This window comes from Cryptomeria japonica, chromosome 4 (genome assembly GCF_030272615.1).
Source record: "Cryptomeria japonica chromosome 4, Sugi_1.0, whole genome shotgun sequence".
Classification (NCBI taxonomy): Eukaryota; Viridiplantae; Streptophyta; class Pinopsida; order Cupressales; family Cupressaceae; genus Cryptomeria; species Cryptomeria japonica.
The window spans coordinates 345,928,216-345,953,311 of record NC_081408.1 but is presented as its reverse complement, the minus strand read 5'-3'; the positions used below and the strand labels follow the sequence as shown (position 1 = coordinate 345,953,311).

Here is a 25,096-nt window from a genome sequence, read left to right as displayed (position 1 = left end):
GCAGACACTTTTCTTCCTAAGGGAAGATGTGTTGTTTGCAAACATTGGATCGTCTTTTGTTTTCACCCATACTTCATCCACATTGGAACTTCTTCATTATGGGGGGAATATCTTGTCTCTCTTTTTTCTTCTTATGGGGGAATCATTGATTGTATATTCATGATGGATGTAGTCCATGTGGGGTATCATTGAGTGTAATATCCCCTGCTCATATAGGACTAAGATTTAAAGGAATATTGTCAAACAATTGGCTGGTAACCTGCTGTTGTGTTATGCTGAAGGGCTGTCTCAGAGTTTTACAGACTTGCCTAGGCTCAAAGAGTGACTTGCAAACAATTTACCATCAATAGGACAACCATCTAAGATGATAATACAATTGAATGTTGTGCTTTTGATACAATAGTACGAATAGATATGCAAGAATATAAGCTACAACAGGCTGTGATTTTGACAAACAGTTGGCAGGAAAACCTCAGACAACATGCAGTTAAGGTGCAGACTTATTCCTCCTTTATTACAATCACAATGGTCAAATAATATTTTACAATCACCACATTAATAACCAGTCGTTGTAGTATAGTGGTGAGTATTCCCGCCTGTCATGTGGGTGACCTGGATTCAATCCCCGACAACGGCGCCAGATGTTTACCCTCTGGGTGAACAGTTTAAAACATACAGATAGAATGCTTAACGAGAAACAATAATGCCATAGATACCAGATGATAAGATCAAGCAAATATAAGAGATACTATTTCCATTCATAATCATGTGTCTTTACAGGTTACCTTCCATGGTATATAAAGGTACTGAGGGGCTGCGAGGGACAACCGTCGCACCCGTAACTACCATCCCTCGGTTACATTACTAACCAAGTAAAGTACTACCTAATTAACTACTGTTTTATTCCCGTACAATATTACCGCCAACACCAAACACTTAGCAACATCAATATTGAATTCTCAGATAATCATGACAGCATTAAAGGAAGCATTCAACTGATAATTACAAGGGAAATTGATGCTAAATGAACCTGACTTGAATTGCCTATCCTTGAGGATGAAGAAGCAAACAATATCCAAGTTTGGAAGCCCTCTGAAATGCCAAATCGTATTATTCTTAAGAATCACCCTTGCTGCAATTGAAGGTCTGATAATAAATGATTGCTGGTGTTATAGTACCTTCTCAGTCTCTGTTCTTGATTGCTGACCTCTCCCAAGCACAGCACTATCAACATATATGAAGTTTAGTACTTGTACAAGGTAGTATAAGCCAAATCGTGAGTAAGACTGGCTGTTACAGGTCTGCAGATCACTGATAATAGATTGGCAGCAATTCAGTCACTTTCAATCACTAAACTACATTGTTGTCCATCCCAAATAACAGCGCCCTCATTCATTCGTAGATTTGATACTGGAACAAGGCTACATAGACAAAATCGAGGGTAATGGTGGTCTGATTCGATCTTGTTCTTAGACCTGATCTGAGCCTTGAAACCTTCTTATTTCCTTTCCCAAATGCTACTAATTGAATCGCCTGATGTACCCAATATTAGCGCTGTCCCAAAAAGGTCTTGAGGCTTTCACAAGGTGATAATAGCAAGTCGTGGAATGGTAGAGGTGGTTCGATCTGCTTCAGATCTGATTATACCCCTGCATCTTCACTTCTTCACTTCAAAGCATTCTAAGATGACATCTCCTTGAATCCCACAATGAATAGATGCTAGTGTTATCTCCTATGAGAAAAGTCGTAATTTCTCCCTAGCCGTGGCAGATCTGAAGATGACTGATATTAACTCAGTAAACTGAAGGTATAGACAGTATCAATGTAGAACACCTCTTGGAGACTACCACACCAAAATGTCCCCTCTTGATTCCACCAAATCATACTTTAGGAAGTTAGCCTTTGGCTACAATATAAGCACAATTAGAAAGTCTGAAATGTCTTTCTCTCTCAGCTGCAAATTTGTCTTCGAAAGAAGACTTCACAAATTAGGTGCTGATGTAGATTCCGTCACGAATCCACTCCCAAGAAGAAGAACTAAGGTTTCGTCCAACCCTTCAATCAATTTGCTGAAGGTTTGCGTCCTCAGAGATTCAACTAACGCATAGCATTATACAGTTCCTCAAATTCATAATCCAAATCTGCTTTGAAGATTCATCTTGATCTCCTTAAATACTTTTTAATCCCAACATCCAGAAGCTTCTAGAAGTGACTTTATGAAATAATATTTAAATTGTCACTTTGTTAAATTAATATAAAGTCTTCTTTTAATTTTTAATTTATTTGATAACTTTATAAATAATTAACTTAATATTATTAATTAAAATAATTAATGAAGCTATCCATAAAATATATGAATAATTTGGACAACTTAATTAATTAAATTAATTAATCAAATCTTCTTAAAAAATGGAGACATTACAATCCGCCCCTCCTGAAATTGCTTTTCCCGAAGCAATCTTGGTTGCAAGAAAAACTCTACTCCACTTGAATCCCAAGGGAAAATATGTGTAATGTCCCTGTCGTCACCAAAGAGCTCCTGTAACACCAACTGAATCTGCTGAATCAATCCAATCACCTCATCACGTGCCACAGGACTGTAAGCCTCAACCCTAACAATACTCGGATCCCAAACCAATCCATCAATCCTACAATATGTGATGAAGATGAAATGACTCCTCAAATCACCATGAATCTCCCATCTTGGAAGGTTGACCAACAAGGAAATGTGGAAATGAACTCCCACATACCAATGAAACAACACAAACGGCCACCCAATATTGCTATGATAACTTAGATCAGCAACATGAATGATGTCATAGATGTCATCATACCAATGTAAACCAAATAAATCCATCTCAAACTCATTTCTCATCGAATAGGTATGTCCCCACACACTCTCATGCCACTGAATAGCTGATGTAGACCATGCCAAATCTGAAAATGCATTGGAAATCAAAACAGGACAGCCACTAACCCATGCAAAATCAAGGGAAATTGAGTCACCAATCAGCAAGTAGATAGCTGCCATGTTATAAGAAATAGGTGCCCACATCAAATTTGAAATGTAGGTGTCTTCCTTAACAACCACAAGTAATTTATGTGTGGCTGAACTCATTAAGTCACTATGCTCATCCGTAACTTCTTGCTCATCATGAAAGCCCAATGAAGTAATATGTGACTCCTCTAAAACTGATTTGTAATCATGCTCCATCTCTATTCTTCCCTTGGAAGCAAGAATGATCGAAGATATGCTTCTATTTGCAGTATTGTTTGATCTATATGACTGAAGCGCTCCTTGCCCCTTTGTAAGTGTTGCCTTGTTTGGGCAGCTAGCAACTTAGCTTTCCTAGCTTTCCTTAACCACACATCACACATGCTTTGAGTCCTTTTTACGTCTTCTATGCTATGATGCACAAAATCATACCTCTTACTATTTACATCAGCAACCCATGTCTCATGACTACCTTCCCAAACTTGAATGCCAACATTAAGAAACTCCATGACATTGTCTTCTCCATGATTATGGGCTGCATTATCCTGAGGATAAAGAAATGTATCACTGCTGTTATGAAAATCAGAACTGTTGTGACTCATATTATGTATGCATTCTCCATGTTTGACACTCATATCATGTGTGCCAACGGTCAAGGCTTCTTCCACAACATTTTTTGCACTAATTGTGACATCTAAACCACTGTCATGCTCTAGAGGAGGTCTTCTGTCATAAAACATAAAATCAGGAGCTACATCATACTTATCTATAGTGTCATCAATAGTCTCAACCAAGACTTCATCCTCTGCTAACCGTCCATTGCCAAGTGCTGGTTCAAGAGCTGCCTTCAAGGGAAAACTAAGTGTATCATGTGCCATACTTTTTGTCCCAAGGCTGCAATGTAAATCAGCATGTGTATAAGTCTCTTTAATTTCATTATCTGTGCATTGGTGTTTAGGCTCCCAAAAACCTTTACAAGTGATGCATAGACCTTGTCTTCTCATTTCATTCCTGCTTATACCATGCTTCTGTCTGAATGTTTTCCCATGATCACTTGTAGGCTGAAAAATTTCCTTCTTTTCGATTTCCCAAATATTCCTAGAAATCCCTGTTTTGTTTCCGGATGATTCAACAAATCATACAAGTTCCACATCAAATCAATAGTGGATTTGTTGAAAGCCATCTTTCCCTCTGTACTTCCCCAATAGGATGGCAAGAAACCGTGCTGATACCATTGTAATATCCCCTGCTCATATAGGACTAAGATTGCAAGGAATATTGTCAAACAATTGGTTGGTAACCTGCTATTGTGTTATGCTGAAGGGGGCTGTCTCAGAGTTTTTCAAACTTGCCTAGGCTCAAAGAATGACTTGCAAACAATTTACCATCAATAGGATAACCATCTAAGATGATAATACAATTGAATGTTGTGCTTTTGATACAATAGTATGAATAGATATACAAGAACATAAGCTACAGCAGGCTGTAATTTTGAATTTTTGACAAACAGTTGGCAGGAAAACCTCAGACAACATACAGTTAAGGTGCAGACTTATTTCTCCTTTATTACAATCACAATGGTCAAACAAGCTTTTACAATCACCACATTAATAACCAAACACTTAAACAACATCAATAATGAATTCTCAGATAATCATGACATCAACTGATAATTACAAGGGAAATTGATGCTAAATGAACCTGACTTGAATCGCCTAGCCCTAAGGATGAAGAAGTAAACAATATCCAAGTTTGGAAGCCCTCTCAAATGCCAAATCGTATTATTCTTAAGAATCGCCCTTGCTGTAATTGAAGGTCTGATAATAAATGATTGCTGGTGTTATAGTACCTTCTCAGTCTCTGTTTTTGATCGCTGACCTCTCCCAAGCACAGCGCTATCAACATATATGAAGTTTAGTACTTGTACAAGGTAGTATAAGCCAAATCGTGAGTAAGACTGGCTGTTACAGGTCTGCAGATCACTGATAGTAGATTGGCAGCAATTCAGTCACTTTCAATCACTAAACTACATTGTTGTCCATCCCAAATAACAGCGCCCTCATTCTTTTGTAGATTTGATACTGGAACAAGGCTACATAGACAAAATCGAGGGTAATGGTGGTCTGATTCGATCTTGTTCTCAGACCTGATCTGAGCCTTGAAACCTTCTTATTTCCTTTCCCAAATGCTACTAATTGAATCGCCTGATGTACCCGATATTAGCGCTGTCCCAAAAAGGTGGTCTTGAGGCTTTCACAAGGTGATAATAGCAAATCGTGGAAATGGTAGAGGCGGTTCGATCTGCTTCAGATCTGATTATACCCCTGCATCTTCACTTCTTCACTTCAAAGCATTCTAAGATGACATCTCCTTGAATCCCACAATGAATAGATGCCAATGTGATCTCCTATGAGCAAAGTTGTAATTTCTCCCTAGCCATGGCAGATCTGAAGATGACTGATATTAACTCAGTAAACCGAAGGTATAGACAGCATCAATGTAGAACACCCCTTGGAGACTACCACAGCAAAATGTCCCCTCTTGATTCCACCAAATCATACTTTAGGAAGTTAGCCTTTGACTAGAATATAAGCACAATTAGAAAGACTGAAATGTCTTTCTCTCTCAGCTGCAAATTTGTCTTCAAAAGAAGACTTCACAAATTTGGTGCTGATGTGGATTCCATCACGAATCCACTCCCAAGAAGAAGAACTAGGGTTTCGTCCAGCCGTTCAATCAATCTGCTGAAGGTTTGCGTCCTCAGAGATTCAACTAATGCAAAGCATTAGACAGTTCCTCAAATTTATAATCCAAATCTGCTTTGAAGCTTCATCTTGATCTCCTTAAATACTTTTTAATCCGAACATCCAAAAGCTTCTAGAAGTGACTTTATGAAATAATATTTAAATTGTCACTTTATTAAATTAATTAAATATAGAGTCATCTTTTAATTTTTAATTTATTTGATAACTTTATAAATAATTAACTTGATATTATTAATTAAAATAATTAATGAAGCTATCCATAAAATATATGAATAATTTGGACAACTTAATTAATTGAATTAATTAATTAATTCTTCTTCAAAAATGGGGACATTACATTGAGTCCTCCATACATCATCCTTTCTTGCTTGTTTCTTTTCTCTCTTTTGGAGAGGAGTTTTGTCCCAATGGCTTTTCTTCGTTTCTTCTTTTGTGAGAGATTGCATTTACATTGGACATGGGTACCTAAATGGCCTAGTAGTCTAGACCCATCATCATAATAATTTTGCAATTTTGCATAATAATATACTCCCTAAGTTGCATTTAAGAGGGGTTGTTGGTGTGAAATTTTTTTGGACCTGGTAAGGTCTTGTGCCTAGTATTTTTTCTAGTTCCTAGTGGGGGACTTAATCACATGACTTAAGTTTACTTAGGTCTTAGGTGTCCTTCTAGAAGATTAGTTAGTTGTCACATGATCTTATATTATCTCATGACAACTACTTTATAACTACTTTTAGTTACCTAGGTCAATACTTAAAGTGTCTCATTGCATAGGATTATGACACATGTCAACGTCTTGTCTATTCCTTCCCCTCACCTTGCCTTTATAAGCAAGGTCTCTCATGTACATTTTCATGTCCATTGTTATATTCAATCAATCCTGCATTGTTGAAGCAAGCTATTCTTGTCATTCTCTCTTGTTGAAGTTATTCTGGTCTTGCAGGGATCTGCAGGTGTTGTGGAGTCACCTATATACTGCAACACATTTTTGGTAGGACATTTCCATGCAGTCGCCACCTTATCTGTCTTTGAACAAGCCGTTTGTCTTTTTCTAGGATATTGTTTTATGTTTTAATGTCACCTTTTACTTTCACTTTCTAATCTGTTTTCCGTCAAGCCTTAGCCATCTCGTTTTTTGTTAGAGCTTTTCAGTACCGTAGTTATCTGTGGTAGAGGTGAGTACTTATTCATAATAATGCAATTACGATAATCTACAAAGCTGTTAGTTTGAAATACTAGACCAGTACATGGCTTTTTTACAACTTATCTGGAAAAAAATTATCATTGATATGGACTTGACATACAAATGATAACTAATCAATGACAAAAAAGCCATCAAGTTTCAGTTTTGGATGGCTACAACATGTTCTTCATTTTCTGTAGTTTTTTTGCGTAATGAAAGTTAGAAAGTGTAATTTTCAATGAAATTCAGACTACCACACAATACGCATTTGCTTGATTTATTGAATGATGATATCTATATGTAAACAGGGATACACATTTACTCTATATGTGTATGTATAAAACTTTACTCTCTTCTTCTTATGGTTTACTATGGGGATTATGTATTAACCTAGCTCCATACATGTTGGTATTCTTAAATCAATTCCAGATATGTACAATATTAGTCTCTGAGCAAATTCAAGCAGGAAAAGTTGCGTTGGGTGGTCAGAAAGAAGAAACGTCCAATGCAGTCATTATTGATGGAAAAGCACTTGGGTTTGTCCTTTCAGATGAAAACTTGAAGAAGATGTTTTTAACATTATCCCTCCAATGTGATTCTGTGATTTGCTGCCGGGTGTCTCCTAAACAGAAAGCACTTGTCACAGAACTTGTGCGTAAAGATGGCAACAAGATATGTCTATCTATTGGTGATGGTGCAAATGATGTTGGTATGATCCAAAAGGCAAATATTGGTGTTGGAATTAGTGGTGTTGAAGGACAACAGGTTCTTTCTTATCCCATATAATTTTTCTTGATAACTTTCATTTTTCCAATAGATAAAGGTAGAGGTCCAGAGGATCCACATCTATATAGATTTAGTGGATTGCTTTCATTCTTCCATTGATTACACAAGTAAAAATTCTTTAATCACCAAAACTTAGATAAATTCAGTTTTTTAAAGCTCTACTTTAGGGTAGTAGTAAATTTTTGTTTGAGGCAAAAGTAATTCTTGAGGAACTGATAGTGTTGCTCTTCGATATTAGTGAAGTTGATATGATAAGTGACAAAGGACTTAATATATATTTTCTTTTATCATGCAGGCAACTATGGCAGCAGACTTTTCCATGGCACAGTTCCGCTTTCTTGAACGTCTTCTTTTAGTTCATGGTGCCTGGTGCTATACTCGAATCTCATTCCTGGTATATAAAAATACTAGTATTGTGTAAATTCTTCCTACTAATAAGCACATTGATCTCCTTTAGATCCAGCCATGCAAAATGATGAATAAAATAAAATAAAATTTGTTTTGAACACTTTAGACAGAACTTGATCCAGCAACGTCAACATTTTTCCTTGCAGATAAAATACTTTCTCTACAAGAACATTATATTTGGGTTTTCCATTTTCTTCTGGAATGCATTAACAATGTTTTCAGGACAGTCAGTATACGCAGATTGGTTTTTATCACTGTACAATCCACTCTTCACAGCATTTCCTGTTGGTGTGGTGGCTATTTTTGACCAAGATGTGAAGTCAACTTATCGGTTACAGTTTCCATGTCTGTATAGGCAGGTAGATTTGCAAATCTGATAAGGACAGTTTGATCTTGATCATGTTTTAAAGTCTTCTAGTGGTCTCAATTTTCAAAATGGATTTTTGATAGCTTTCAATTTTATATTCCCTTTTTAGATATTTGTTTGTCAAGTTTTGAAAACATTTCTTTGTGAAAAATAGTTTAGTTTTTACAAAAGCTATATTATATACTTTGATTGTGTTGGTCTTGCATCTTTAACATGTTTGGTTGCAAGAACCCTTTCTCAGTTCAGTTTTAATGCCACATGCACATGCAGGGCCAAAGAAATCAATCTTTCACTGCCTGGAAATTAACTTCATGGTTCTTCAATGGTATTATTCAGGCAGGCACTGATCTCATAATAGCTTAAAGTTAAGGGCAAGTTTCCTAGCCAATCAGTTAATAGGGATTGTCATTTGTGTAATTTCTTCCCTTCGGCTATGATTTTCCATTGAGGTCCCTTCTTCAATATTCACTTGTTCATGTTCTTATTGACTCTAATTGAGTTTATTATTATGGCAGGCACTTCTCTCTTTTTTTGTCATTCTTCTCAGCTATTCATATCATTCTGATCGGCAAAATGGCCAAATGATTGATATAAACTCAGTTGGGACAACAATGTTCACCTCCATTGTACTAATTGTGAATCTCCAGATGGCAGTTGCAATCCAGGTGTCCCTTTTTCTTTGCCTAAATAACATCAAAATATTTTTGACCTGCAATGATCTTGGCATTCTACAAAGAGAACTACATAGAAAGAATAAGTAGAATTGGTATCATAGTTAAGATGTTGAACCAATACCTCAGTGTTATAATTTACTAGTCTTTGTACTGAAGTAAAGTTCATAGTTTAACATCAATTAGTACCAGATTAGTAATTTTTATTTGTATGATCTTCATCTTTCTAGGGAATGAGTAACTTCTTAAAAGAGGGAAACTGATCTTCTAGGCTTTCCTCTACATAAGCCCATCACTTAGCATGAGAATGGAATTTTGTAAGTTAGTAAGAGTTCCTTTTTGAAGCAAGTTCTACCTCTTCCCATCTGTAGTTAGAAATTTCAGCTTCTAATCCTGCTCAATCTCAACTAATTTCAGTTTGGTAAATCCTAGTTTCTCTTCTTAATAGCCCAGTACCTATGGCAAGGAAGTTCTCTGAACATATTCATCTAATTTACTGATTAGAACCTAGCCTTAAAGAAGGAATTAGAATATGTTTTTCTCATTGGTTCTAATGATATCTCTACATTTACCTTGCTAGATGTTTTGCTTCCATTCTGTGGCAAAAATTACCAACATTTTACATGACATTTGCATCAACAGTATTGTCACATATATACCAGTGTCCAAAATTTCAAGTGATTAATCTTTATTGTTTACATCGTTCTCATTCAATAGTACCAACTTGTAATGAAAATAATAGGTTGTGGAAGGAAAGATTCTCCAGACAGCAGCAATAACTCAATCCAATAGCACATAGAGATTAGAGTGACAACAACAATGACATTAAAGTGTGATCATTTATCCAGAATAACAGTACTTGAATCCATTGTTCAGACAATAATGCTAAAGAAAGCATGTCTGACATATAACCTACAATGTGAGGCCTAATAGCAAGGGACAAAAGTGGAAAACCATTGCCACTTCATGGGGTTATCTATGGAAAGCAGAGCCCTAAACAAGGAATAGTTATTTCCACAATAGATGCCCTATGATAAGCCACTTAGACTCTATTTATAGATAGCATTAGGTTAGGGTAGAGTTCCCAAACTCACTGCGAGTCAAGCGAGTTTGCCGAGTTGGCAAGTCGAGTGAAGCTTGGCGAGTTTTGACAACTTGTGACTCGGACTCAGCGAGTTTTTCTCATAGTTCACCTGACTCGGGCGAGTCAAGCGAGTTATGGTAAAACTTGCCGAGTCCGAGCTTCAGGACTCGCGCCGCAGCATGTCAGACATGTCAGACAGAGAGGCTGAGGCTGTGGCTATGGCAGAGGAGGATAGAGCACGATCGGACACAGGCACAACTGATGTTGATCATTGTGGCACCTCACAGGCGGAGACTTTGGCTACTCAGTCATCCAGGACCTACCTTAGACGCCTTTGTAGGAGGCAGATAGACTACTCTGAGGCTGAGGCTGAGGATGCGCTAGAGCTTCTATTTGATGACGTTATAGTGTCTTTAAGCTTTATTCAATAATGGGTGCATGAAACAAGTTTTAAATCGTTAAAAATCTCTAAATGTCAAGGGTTTTTTTATTTTGCTGAGTCATTGCCGAGTCATAGCCGAGTCACGAGTCGAGTCTTGCCGAGTCTGAGTTTGGGAACTTTGGGTTAGGGCATCCGTTTAGTCCTGGTAGAGCTGACTAGATTAAACTTTTTGTTATGAGGGTGTTCACAGCATGTCAGTGTATTACACAATTTGGATCATCATGCATAAATAACTTGTAATCAAATGTTTGGGTCTCACTTTTGAATTTATCATAAAGAGTTATAAACTTGTCATTGGATGCCTCTAAGCTGATTTTGACTCCATGTTGCCAATAGTTATCAATGTTGTCATTATTGATTTTAAGCTAACACATATGGAGGATTTAAGAAGGAAGCTTTTTCAAACATGCTAATGAAGGAGAATGCATCAACATGAGAACAAAGAAAGGCAATATAGTGAGAGGCAAAAAGGTTAAGGTCAATGCTTCCAAGGCATGTTATAATAAAGTAAAAGGCTCCGAGGAGAAAATTAAGGTTGGGGAAAGACAATTAGGTCATCGACAGGGTGCCTAAAGAAGAATAAATCATATTAAGGGCCAAAGTCACATGAAGTGGAAGAAGTTTAGGAAGGGAAAGTAATTGTAGTCCTTGAACCATTAGTTCTAGCCAATGATGATTACAATTTACTACAATATCTATGAATGGCTGAGTCTGCTTCACCTTTGGAAAGCCCCATACAAAACATAGAAAACCCTATTTTTGAGGTAGAACATCAAGAAAGTATGTAGAATGGAACTAACTAGCCAAGCACGGAGACAAGTATGGATTAGTAGCAACTAGGCATAGACAACATGACTATATGAAAATACATTGTCCACCTATTTGAAGACAAATATGTGATGTCCTCTTTTTCAGCCATTCCTACATCTATGTTAGCCCCAACATTCTTGGAGGGAGAGATACTTATCGGTTTGGAGTTCGGGTATAGACATTGAGTTCATTGATGCTTTTTGAGAGCAATTTAGTCATTTTTGGTGTGCTCCAAACATCTTGGAGGAAAATTATATTTTTGGATAGTTTTTATTTTTAGTAATTTGGATCTCTAGGGAGCTCGAGTATATTTGTGCCTTTAATTTTCACTTCTGGACTATTTTGGCATTTCCATACTTTTGGCTGGTTGTGCAAGAAATAATTAATTATTAAATAATTAAATGTAAGTTTTCATAAAAGCATAATTTAAAGATGACTTAAATTAATTAATTGTAAAGTAAAAGTGACTAAAGTGTTGGAAATGTTAAATAATTATATAAAGTTACTTTTGAGGAGCAATAAGGATTTTTATTTAAAGAGCTGAATTAATTTATGATTTCCAGAAAATTTCTTGGGAGGATTATAAAAAGAGCTGAAGAGTCCCATTTGATTCATTTTGCATATTTGATTTTTTTTTGAAAACCACAATTACGGAGATTGAATAGGTTTGTTCAAGCAAAGCCCTAGGACGAAAACACTATGGTGAAGATTGAGTTTGGTGGTGAAAGGCCCTCCCTAAGAGATGCAGTGAAATCCACTTAGGGTTTTAGTTTGTGCAAAAGGATTTGTAGGTACGCCTAAACTTCCAATTGTGAAGTCTTGGAGGCAAGATAATTTATATAAGTTTTGACAGGATTCTAGTAACTGGTCCCATATTTCATAGTTGTGGTGACCCCATTGGCTATTGAAGCATGGATATTGAGAGAGTATGTTGGACGTGGAACTCACTTATTGCTGGTGTTATCAATATTGATGAGAAAAATCCTCTTTGTTGAGGGTAGAAGGTTGTAAGCATGGGTGTTGTGAACTTAAAATGACAAGTAATGGGTGTATTGTTGTATGGTTGGGCACACAGATCCATTTGTTTTTGGTTTGATCTCACTGGCAGCATAAGTAAGAAGGCATGACACCATATAGGCAGTTTTGGGTGATGTGGACTTCCATTCTAGCTAGGCTTGTAAATTGGAACATGATTTCCTTCCTAATCGCTGATTGTTATAGCTTATAAAAGTTTGGCATGGGACCTTGACTACAGATTAGTAAGTGGCACTAACATTGGAAGGTGTTTGCTGGTCAATACAAGCTATCACTGAAAGTTGGAGTGCTCAATCCTTGGAAAAATTGGAATAGTCATATTCCCTCAAACTTGTCTATTAAGACTGTTGTACACAAGTGTAATGTCCCCTTTCTAAGCATCAGCTATTTCTAGAGGTAGCCTATGAATCTGGTCCCCGTAGGTTAACATGGTGATTAGGGGACCCTTCTGAGGGTGTTCTATGGCTCTTTAGCTGACCTTTTGGTGCTTATCTTACTATTCTTGATTTCAGTGTCCCAGTTTGTTTGTGTTATGCCTTCCTGACATCATTCAGGGCTCTTTGATACACACTATTTTTAGTAAGTCACTTGGACATTTGGATCATACTTACTATTTATAGTAAGCCACAGGATGATCAGTGGGCATCATGGCTATATCTAGAAAGTTGGTAGATTAGTCTTATGAATCGTTATTGGCATATATCAGAGTTTAATGATTTAATTTAATTTATTAAAGTCTTATCAAGCTTTGACTTTAATATTATTAATTATATTAAATGACATTATGAGAAAGGGGTTATATGGGGTTAAAAGAGTTAAATATATTATCTCATAAATTGATTAATTAAAAGCAATAAAGGGGGCGCCAACTATGGAGTTTTAAAACATCAAAAAGATAATAATTTAAAATGATTAAAAAGACAAGTGTGACATGGGCTTTGGGGGAGATATAAAAAGTTCATTTGAGAGTTTTTTCACATAGTTGTGTTTGCAAATTTCATGTGAAGAGCTGAAGCAAGGGTTCGCTGGTTTGTGAAAGCCATAGCTTTTTGAGGACAAAATCCCTTAAAGAGAACAATGTTTGAATGTGTCGAAGATCACCCAAGAGCACTCAATTTGACAATCTCATTCAGAGGTTATATTTGTGCTTCATTGGATTCAATTCATCAAAGTTCAATCATATTTTCAAGAGATTGAAAAAGAGCATATCGAAAGGTTTAAATTGCAGATTGGAGGCCTTGGAGGTTCACCACTATTGGCCGTACCATCTCCAAATCAGGCTGTACCTTTCCTAGGGCCAATGTGGGATTTGGGAACGCCATTTCAAATCAGATTCAGACCCTAACCAGGTCGTACCAGTCTTGATCAGCAACCGTCCATCTTTAATCAGCAAATTAATATTTCTAGCTGGACATTTGGGGTGGTGTTGCCTAGCAACCCTAGGCATTTGGACTGGGGTATGTTCAATATTTTAATTTTATGCAAATAATAATTGTGGGTTTGGTGAAGTTATTTATCTTTAGTATTAGGAGTTGTTTAATTTCATTTTCCAGCATTCATTTCCATTATATGCAAAAAACCACGAAAAAAAATTAGAAAGACAAACTCCAAAAAATAATCCAGATCAGGGTGGGATATTTCAACAGGTCAAGGGTTTGTTAATTAATCCAGTAAAAGGCAACTTTGGAGAGGAATTTGAGAAGGTAATGTCGATTGCTGCTCATTTGGGAGGTAGTCGTGAGGCCTAAGGGCATAAATAATGCTTTTGTTGGGCAGTGGAAGACTACGGGTGGCATGGGAACTTGAACAACTAATAATAAACTCATTGGTGTGTGACTTTCAGTCCATTTATCAAGCGCAAACATTGCAGTAGAGTTGTTGTGCATTCCATGACACAATTGATGAATATTTCATCTACTTCTAGCTTCTTAATGGAAGTTAATATGGCCATACTATAAGGTTAGAATGTGTCTATTTCTTATTCTCTATAATTTGTAGTATGACAGAAGTCTATTAACAAAAAATGGTTGTTGTTTGTTCAACAAAATCATTGCAACTATTTATTATTTCCTATGTGAATGCCAAAGTATATTTGTAAATGTGGTATATGTTCATTTTTATCAATTACAAAATCATATAACTCACAGATCAGAAACATAAACCGTTTGATAGAATGCATGCTCAACAAACATTGAGAAATAAAAAAGGAGAAAAGTTGGTATAAAATTAGCACGGGCTCTTACAAAATAGTACATCATTCAAACAAGAACTAATATCCATGTAAATTATACAACGTAATCCTAAAAATCCACTTTATAGAATGCAACATTTTGTCCAAGATTTGCAATAGATGGCACGATTGATTTCTAAAGTAGTTGAAATAGTAAGGAGGCTAGATAGTTTACATTTTCCTTGAGCATCATAGGAGATGGTATAGTCATGACCAAGGGGTCTTGCCAAACTGCCCAACCATGCAGCCAAAACACATAGTTCACACATTTCCAAACACGGTATCAAAAAATTCTTACATTAAACAATAATAAAATCATTACAACAGGGTACACACCTCTACAATGTCCTTACAAAGACTATTAGTGGCCCTCAAAACTTGCAACGTTGACCCAAAAAGATTGCTCCATCTTCTGCTCATTGAATCTTCTAACTTTGCCCCAATAGACTTAAAATCCTTTAGAAGTTCTCCTAAAAAGCCTTTTAATATTTGTTCAAAACCCCTATTTATAGAATACAATGGAGTAGAGGCAGTTAACCCATGTCCAAGAATGATAGGACACATGTCAAACCTTCATTTACCCTTAGAATCTGTGTACAAGCAGTTAAAAGCATCAATTTGTTGTTTTCCAACGATTTTTTTTTTCTAGCAACAATGTTGGAAATTCCAAGGGGTGTAGGGATATATCCTAGTTAGCTGAAAGTTCAGCAATTTCTTCTTCTTGATGGAAAATAAGCCTATTGCGAAAACTTGGGGGGTATGTGGATAATATCCATATTACATGAAAAGTTCCACAATTTCATCATCTTGAGGGAAAGTAAGTTTGTTGCAGAAATTTGGGGAGTATGTGGATAATATTCACATTGCGTGAAAAGTTCGACAATTACTTCATCCTAAGGGAAAATAAGTCTGTTGTGGAAATTTGGGGAGTATGTGGACAATTTCCAGATTGCATGAAATGTTTTGCAACACCAAAATATCCTAAAGCATAGGAAAATTCTGCAATTGCATAACTTTCACAATTTTGCTTGAATCCTCTCAAATTTGAAACATGACATCCTAGACACTAGGAAAATCCTTCAATTGCATAACTATAATAGTTTTTGTTGAATCGTCCTCAAATTCAAAATTTGACATCCCAAAGACTAGGAAAATCCCGCAATGGCATAACTTCCACAATTTTAGTCGGATCTTCCTTTGAGTCGAAACATGACATCCTAGACACTAGGAAAATCTTGTGATTGCATATCTCACCCAAATGAACTCAAATCTTCTCCAAATTTGAAACATAAGCGCCCAATTAGCCTCTTAGCAAGGTGAAGTAGACACTTTACCAAGAACCTGTTGGCATTAAGTTGTCATTGATGTCAACAATTGAGAAGATGCAGCAAATGATTTGGACAGAGATGCAGAGACTTGCACTAGTGAGTGACCAGTGATGGCATAGAGATCAAGTGTTTGGAATAGAGCATTAGTGTTATTTACACGAGGGGAGAAAGAAGGAAAGCAGGACGTGAAAATGGACAAGGAAGACATAGACAAATTGAGTTGGAAATGCATTTATGCGAGCTAGTAACTCAGAAAAATTATTGCTGCAGTTGTTTATAACACGCAAGTTATCGCTTCTGCTATCTTGCGGTAAAAATTCAGTATCGACTAAAGGTCTGTTGTGAAACTGTAACGTTGAACTGTGGCGGATGATGTCAATAAAACGACAAGTTAATCACTGCGCCACTCCACAACATGACAGATGGAAGAAAGGTGACCATGCGGGGTAAGGTTAATTGTGACGGGGGATGCGCATAATGTGGCAGGTTATGTGCCCCCACTATTCGACGACCAAGAAGCCTAGTAAAAGGATGCCTTGCGGGATAACAAGAAGGTAGAAGCGTGAGGTTATCTCGCCATCCCGCGACATGTTATACAGGAGTAAGATAACCCTGTGAGGTTACATAAAAGCAAGTTAAATGACATCCCCCGTGTTGGTTGAAAATTTTGTACACTTGGGGAAATATACAAAATTGTGGTTTCAACCACAGCACACGAGTAAAAACTCTCCTAATTAAGGGAAGGCTCCCCCTATCTAACTAAAACTGAAATAAAAACAGGATGGTACAACAGTCTTCCTTCTTTCTTTAAGAAAGACAATATCCTTTTCTCTTCACAGAAAAGGATAGCGATTGAATATGAACAGTAATAACCACTTTTAAGTAAAATGAGAGAAAGGAAATGGAGTTTCCTGAAAGCGCAAAAACTTCCGTCACTTCCTTCGAGACGGGACAACAATATCAAGCTCAAAGACTTGACTATTGGAAGTCCTATCTACCCTTTGCTATACTAAATTTTACAATGAATAAAAGACGACAGCACAAAGACTGGAATAATTTATTCTTTTAACACAAAGACAAGAACTAATGCAAGCTCAAAGACTTGCTGCATTTCTTATCAAACAATAATTTTTTCTCAAGAACAGACGCAAGCTCAAAGACTTGCTGCTCCTTCTAGAGATTTCCTATTTTAATTAATCTTCTCTACTTGTAGCTCAAAGACTTCAAATCAGATTGGGCTAAGCTCCTTTAGAAACACTTTGCATAGAATAAATAAAAAGAATGAAACTCAAACTTGTAGCTCAAAGACTCAAAACTTGAGTAATCTTTCTTTACCATTCGTCAAAACCTTCAATTCACATACTTAAGCTCAAAGACTTCTTGCTGTAAATTTGGCAGAGTTTTTGTTTGCTTTCCCAAAAGATAAAGATTACAAAGGACCCTCTCCTCTATTTATAGGAGAGGAGCCTTGAGAAAAAGGTGGGAGGATCCTAACTAACTTGAGAGATTCCCTCAACCACCAAGACCTATTCAACAACTAATTATGACTTCATTAACTAACTAAGACTTATCCTAACTATAGTCCTAATCGGACACAACTTGTAGTTGCCTTACTAGCAATTACAAAAATGCAACTGATGACAACTTGCTGAAAGGAAAACTACAATTCTGAAATTACAATTTGAAAATTTTACAACAAGTGTTAAAAACACTTAAGTTGCAACTCTTGAAGATACGAACAATTTGAACTTCTGAATAACTTTCTGCAATTCATTAGGATCTGGTTCATGAGTGTTCATAGCCACCACTCTAGTTTTTACGATGACATCATAGCATTGGCATAGCGTGGAATTGCCTTTTTCCAATGCTGACCGGATTTCCTGCAACTCAGTTTGATACTTAATCAATATTTGAATGGAAGCGACTAAGAATTGCTCACTTCTCCATTCATCATGAATCTTGAGTTGGAGATCTGCAAGAACTTCTTCCTCGGGCAGCAGCTCATCATTCTGATTCAAAATGTCGCAGGATGCCTTTTTGCAATGGGAGGTTACATCTTGAAAGACTGCTTCACGCAACTTTAAGGTTTCATCAATTTCTTCAATGAGTGATTTGAGAACAAGAGATTTGTTCTCCAGAAGTTCCTCATATTCAATGTACGTGACTCTGGAAGGAATCACGTCATGCACCTGAAAAACGCCCAACTGATGTTGAGGCATCTTTCGCCAAGAAACTAAATTTCACTCAACCTTTTCCAAATTTAGCTTGAAAGCACCCAAGATTTGATTCAACTTATCTTCAATGATCTCCAATTTAACCATCGTTTCAAATACCTGTCTTATGACTTGTGAACATAAGTCATGCAGTTGATCAACCCAGGTGTCTAAGGCTTGAACCTTTTGGGCGGCTCTCTCGATACCTTGGATTGGTTCGCTGACCCTGGAAGAAATAGGTACTTGGCCTTCTCCACTTGAAGGTTGAGTAATACTTTGGATAGCTGCCATGAGTCTTTGATTCTCTACTTCCAGTTGATCTTTCTTGGTCAACACCTCATCATACCGTTGTACCAATGTAGCCACTGTTTGTTGAGCATCGTGCTTGACAACCTCATGAGTCTGCTTACCTAGTTGAACTTTGGTGATCCGATAATCAGCTGCTTGCATTTCTTCAACTGGTTTATCTGATATTGGTTCAGCAATCTCTGCCACTCTCATCCGGTTTTCATCAACGATCACCCTTGAAACTGTCTTTGCCCTCTTAACAGCTTTAGGTTTTGATTGTTTCAACTGTTGGTAGTCGAAGGGATCAAGTGAGATCACCTGCTTCTTCCTCTTTGCAGTGAAGGAACTGAGCCATGGAGGTAAAGCCATTAACTCTGATTTTGGGATAGTGGGAGAAGCAGTTTCTGTTTGAATAACAGTGGTGACCTTGGGAGAAGTGTCCGTCTGGATAGCCACCATAGTCTGCTGAGTGACGACAGGATGTGATGAAGATGTCATGAACTCATCAAAACAGGTCATAGAAGTATCAATATCAGAAACAGGTACATATGAAGGATCTTCTGAAAAGATATTCAACAAATTTTCTTGAGGATGGCCTTGAGCTGGTTCTGCTGCTGAAAGTGGGAGGACGTTCTGCGGAGATTCTAAAACTGAAGGGGCAGATTGTGAGCTCACATCTATCACAGGAGGAAACATGGGTACCTCAATAGGAAGTGAAGAAAGAGAATTATGTGGAGACTCTGTAGAAAGTGACTGAGGAGCATTATCAGATTGAGTTTCTTCCTCTGAAGCTTCAAGATCAATCACATGAATTTCCAACTGTGGCTTCTCCTTGCCTTGAACTGTTATTTCCTAAGGAGGAAGCACCATTGCACGGCTGACTCGCAACTTAATCCTCGTACTAGAAGAGGACGCACCTTCTTTGTTGTCTAGTTGAATTTCAGACTTCCGCCCAAGAATCATCTTCTTTCCCAACCTTAATCTTAATGAGCTTGACACCATTATTCTTTAGCCAGATATTGGTGTTGGCAAGAACTGACTGAAATCTATCCAAGATAGAAGTGCTTTCCTTGTGGGACCAGTGGATAGAAGGAAGCGGAGCCTCATCAACATTCTGATTGACAAACTCAGGATCAAGAACGTTACCATCATCAATCATACCTTGTGGCATGTTCACGAGGTTTAGATCCACAATCTGTTCTGCAGTGAGTCGGCAGTAATCCATCTTGCGAATCTCCTTTTCAGTATGAAGATCAGCCCAAATATCTTCTATCCGGTGTACATGGATAAAGGTCTTCTTGATCTTCTCCTTCATGCCTCGGTAATCGAAATCAGCTCTAGGTTTGTATCTTTTGAGTCTGATTTCCTGCAACTCAGTCTCCATAGCCCTGGCCTTTATTGAAGTCATTAGAGAATATTGACCAATCTTCAATGGGTTGTTGGAAGAAATACTCATGCCAACCTTGTGCTTAACTGACTGGTGTGTATGCACAGCCATGATCTGCCTTCCCAATTCCATGAGAATAATCTTATCTGTTGTGTACCGTGGGAGCATGTAAGGCTGCCCGCCATAGCATCCAACTCTCATGTAGGTAAAAGTTGGAAATTGGAGAAACAAACAACCATATTCTTTCACCTTTTCCCATGCTTCATCTGAGACTCTTTTGTTCTTCAGGTTCTTGTCAAATTGACACAAATAATGACCAAAGAAAGCGTCCTGAACCCTTCTGAAATGAGACCTACTTGATCTTAGAGGCAACTGATCATAGTATTCCCAAACCGGTACAAGCATGCGGTCACCCTTGGTGGAAAGACTTGGGAAATGTCTAAGTGACGCAGCAATATACACGAGATATGAATTCATGTAGAAGGTGAAGGTAGTAGGGACGACTGCAAGTTGCTCACACAAAGCATCATTGATGATTTCACCCCAACAGATGTGCTGAGACTGCCTTACTAACATAATAAATTGGTACATCCAAGGTTCAAAAACATTGGAATGCTCCAATCCCATCATACGGCTAAGAAGAGTAATAGTATCACCGATCTCATTCTTGAAATCAGACTGATATAACTTTGCCCATCTGGTAAGCGCAGTGCGAGGTTCATGAATCCATTTGTCAAAATGATGAGCACATGCTAGAATAAATTCTAGTTCTAGGGCAGCAACTAGAAAGGATGCGGCATGATGGATATGGCTGTCCAGCAACCGTTGCATATCACCCTCCTTTGGATCTTCAATCCTTTGTATGAATTCGGACATGTCAACATGCCCTATCTCAATATCCTTGATATGATCAAGGGAGGAGGAGATCTGTGACTGCGGAACTTCATTCTGGTATTTATCATACCTGTATTTCATCTTTTTTGGAGTGGGAGATGATGATACATCTGTCATCTGGAAACAACTGGGAATGCTGCAATGTAAATCCAAGAGTATCAAGGCAATATCAAAGTCAGTATCTTTAGACATTTTCACTCCTCCAAATGAGAAAGTTTAACTTTCGTATTCTGGTTTTGTGAGAGGAGATATAAGAGGTGGAAAAATAAGCTTTGGACTTATTTCGGGTTTTGAAACATGTTTTGCAAGTACACAAGAGGGAAGTACAAACGTGCAATCAGGTTTTAAATTCCGAATGCAATTATACTTGCAAAACACGAAGCATGAATAAAATGGAAGGAGAATGAATTTTCAGTTTGGAAGTTGGGAAGAACACATTTGCAATTGGTTTTCTAAATCCAAATGCAAACTTATTTACAAACTGAAAATCGAAGGAATGGATGGAAAAAAGGTATTTAGGCATGCGGGAAATGACGAAGATGATAAGTACGGATGAGGAAATTGGAAGTGGATAGGTAAAAATGAATTTCGGGAAGATCACTTGGAACTTTGTCATGCCAAAATGGGAAGGACTTTCAACTTGCAATCCGGATTTCAAAACCCGAAATTGGGAAGAACTTGATTTTTTCGTCATTGAAACTTGATTTTTGGACTAAAGAAGGTTAAGTCTTTGTCCAAAAAAGGGAAGAACACATTTTGAGGTAGAACTTTTCACACTTGCAAATTTCTTTGCAAATTGGGAAGATTGCAAATTGGGAAGAACACATTTTTCTTGTTTTGAAACTTGATCTTTTGGATCAAAGAAGGTTAAGTCTTTGGCCAAAAAAGGGAAGAACACATATTTTCCTCTTACTTGCAATCGGGTTTCTAAAACCCGAATGCAAGTAAAGAAGGAGAATTTTCAATGGGGAAGAACAACTTTTACTTTACAAATTTCTTTGTAAAATGGGGAATTTCCTCTCATAAACCCAATATGAACATGAACAAAACCAAAACTTAAACAAGAAAATGTAAGGAAAGAAACAAGAAAGAAATACAAAAATAAAAATTATCTTGAAAAGATGAGGAAAGATCCAAGCTTGTAGAGTCAACCAAACATGGAAGATGAAACCCTTTAAATAGAATTTAAACAAAGGAAGAAACTTAGCCACGCATGGTGACCAAAGAAGAACCGATTTGCTATAAAAATGCCATGAAAAATGCCAAGGAAGTAGTTCGAAAATGATTTGATTCATCATTAAATACAAGAGAAAGCAAAAATGATTTAGAATTGAAAGCATACCTTGAATGAGAAAGGTGCGAAACTTGCAAAAAACGTGACTGGTTTTTAGGGCGTTTTTGCAAATCGATTCCCCAAAATGCACACAAAACGGTTTGAATGAAGCTTGAAATCCAACGCATTTATGATTAAATCAAAAACGCCTTAGGAAAGGGTAGATTCGAACCTCCAAACCATGGCAAATGGCACAAATGCATGATTCAGAAAAAAAAACGTTGAAGAAGACAAATGGCGAAAATCAGTTTGATAGATGCGTAGAACAAGGGTTTGAATCCTTCAAAGTTGCAGCAAATCCGCATTTGGAAGGAATCCCTATCCTTCCTCCAAAAAAAATCGAACCCAAATCAGTTTGCAAAGGCATGGGAGAAATTTCGGGTTTTAGAAATGGAAATACAAGTTTTAAAAATGTTCATATTTTTGCCTCTAAGGCAAATTTCGGGTTTTAGAAAAGGAAATACAAGTTAAATTACTTGTAATAGGGAAATAGAATTCCCTTTACAAGTGATTTTACTTAAAACATGTAAAGGGATTTTAAAATCCCATTTACAAGTTCTATTTAAAAATAAAAAATAACTTTAAGTCATAAAAACATGTAAAGGGGTTTTAAAAACCCATTTACAAGTTTTACAAAACACTTAAGTCATTCTACTAGTAAAGGGGGTTCTAAAACCCTTTTTACCAGTTTCCAAAAACTTGTAATTGGAGAAAAATTCCCCTACAAGACCAAAAGCTTCGAGGGGGTTTTGAAAAACAAATTACCAGTTACTGGTAATTATCGAAAAATTCCCCTACATTGAAGCAAAAACATAGCAAACGGACTCGAAACGCGACGAAATTCGAAACGTAGCTTGGGGATGGATCAACAATCGATCCAGTCCAAGGATGGGGCGAATTTCTACCTCGGGAAGCATGCCACAGAGTAAATTTTTTCATTTTTTAATAAAAATTTCCATGTGATAGTCCAATTTTTGAAATAAAAAATTGAGGACAACACCCCGCTATCCCGCAGCCAGGGAATATGGACTAGGAAGACTCTGTGGGGAGATCACCACAGTGCAAAATATGGTTCTCCCACTACCCTGCAGCAAGATAGTTGGGTGTTAAAAGAACTCATGGGATAACATGAAGAGCAATGCGAATGCAGTCTCCCGCCATCTCGCGGCATGATGGACGAGTGAACAGTGACCTTGTGAGGAAGGAAAAGATTGAGATGGGAGAAGCATCCCACTATCCCGCACCATTCAAGTTGGATGTGCGATGGTCTTGTGGGGAGACAAAGAACAAGGTGAAAGGTTGATCTCGCTATCTCGCACTGTGTAGGCTTAGAAGAAAATGGTTCCACGGGGCAGGAAAATGAAGAAAGGTGATGTATCCCGCCAGCCCACATGAAGGTTGGATGTGCATAACACGCAATGTTATGCAATCTGCGAAAAATGCCAGTTCAACACGCCGCCACCATGGCATATTTGACCAAGTCTTTTGGTCATATCTAGAAGATCGACAATCCAGATTTAAAGTCTTTGAAGAACATAGGTTGGCGCGATTTTGTGCATCTAGGAACTTGAATTGCTGACTAGAGAAAATGTGAACCGACTAAATGGACAAATGTAATACAACATAGGAAATTGAACAAATCACGTTGCATGACAACGATGCAAACCACCTGTGATGATCTACGATCGGCCGACCTTATGGAGGTGAATGCAGGTTGTATAAAGATGTGGGTTGTCGATCGACCAAGCTGATGAATATGTTGAAGTTGATGTTATTTTGTTGAACACAGGAGGTGAGAAAGTGTTGCAAAGTTGTGTTGGATTGAGGAGATGAAAGAGTTGCAAAAGTGTGAAAATCAGAGATATGGTTGTTTGAGTATATTTGGCTGAATAGATAGAGAAGAGTAGTTGAAGAGATAGACAGAGAGGTTGAAGGGCAGAGAAGAAAGTTGTGTGTTTAGATCAAAGAGAGAGTGATAGTTGTAGAGACCTGAGACAAGAAATAGAGAGCAGCAGAGATCAAAAAGCTGAGTATGCGGAGCAAAGGCAGAGAGGTAAAGAAGATGTAATGTCCCCAATTTTAGCCTTTAGGCTAATAGGAGTAATAAGGAGAAATTAATTAAATTAATTTCTTATAAAGTCATTGAAATAAATTAATTATTAAAAAGTGACTTGATATTTAATTAATTTAATTAAAAGTGACTAAAGTATTAAAATAAAATAATAATTAAATCAGTTACTTAATTAAAATGAATAAAGTGTACCTACCCCCTTCTAGAAGGTATCTCATGACGGGTTATGGAAAAGGTTAAATAGAAGAGGGTAAGAGAAGGAAAGCAGGCTTGAACTATGGATTGTTGAATTGATTGGGTTTTGTAGGACCGCAAGGTGTCTGCAGACTGGATGTCTTTGGGAATGAAAACTCCCATTGGCAAGCATAACTAAGAGGGTGAAAGATCTCTCGGGGGGTTGCATGGAGGAGGTGACATCTCAGTCATCTCACCTTTGCTCATTGAAGTTTCAGATCAGATTGAAGGTGGATTGCTTCAGATTTTCAGATCTTTAGGGTTTGGTTTGTAGTTAATGGTGAAAGCATATTATTGGTGGTTAGAAGACAGCGATATTATCTTGGCACCTAGGCGATATACTTTTATGATTTGTGGAGGTAGATCGGTGACATAAGGGCTGATCATTATCTCAGTTGCAGACCAAAGGTTACCACGATTTGACTCATTCCTTGCCACACATGCATCGATGTTGACTTCAAATGGTTCCATAATTCATTGGGGGTTAAGGCGATAATTTTGGAGATGATTTATTGAAGGTTTGGGTGTCCATTTTATTTATTGGAGAAGACGAATTATCCCAGGTCCATCTT

At 37.4% G+C, this 25,096-nt stretch overlaps 1 protein-coding gene across 7 annotated transcripts in view; it reads left to right on the top strand.

Annotated features, from left to right (window-relative positions):
- The window catches only part of LOC131063623 (putative phospholipid-transporting ATPase 9), a 265,322-nt gene that overhangs the window by 173,029 nt on the left and 67,197 nt on the right, over window positions 1–25,096 (top strand). For 5 of the 7 annotated variants that reach the window (XM_057997503.2, XM_057997509.2, XM_059219822.1 and 2 more), the window contains exons 8-12: window positions 7,373–7,708; window positions 8,025–8,123; window positions 8,284–8,496; window positions 8,775–8,840; window positions 9,020–9,169. In XM_057997503.2, the coding sequence (XP_057853486.2) occupies window positions 7,373–7,708; window positions 8,025–8,123; window positions 8,284–8,496; window positions 8,775–8,840; window positions 9,020–9,169 (864 nt within the window). The remainder of the gene's footprint in view (window positions 1–7,372; window positions 7,709–8,024; window positions 8,124–8,283; window positions 8,497–8,774; window positions 8,841–9,019; window positions 9,170–25,096) is intronic. The other 2 variants (XM_057997504.2, XM_057997508.2) reach the window with 2 other exon arrangements.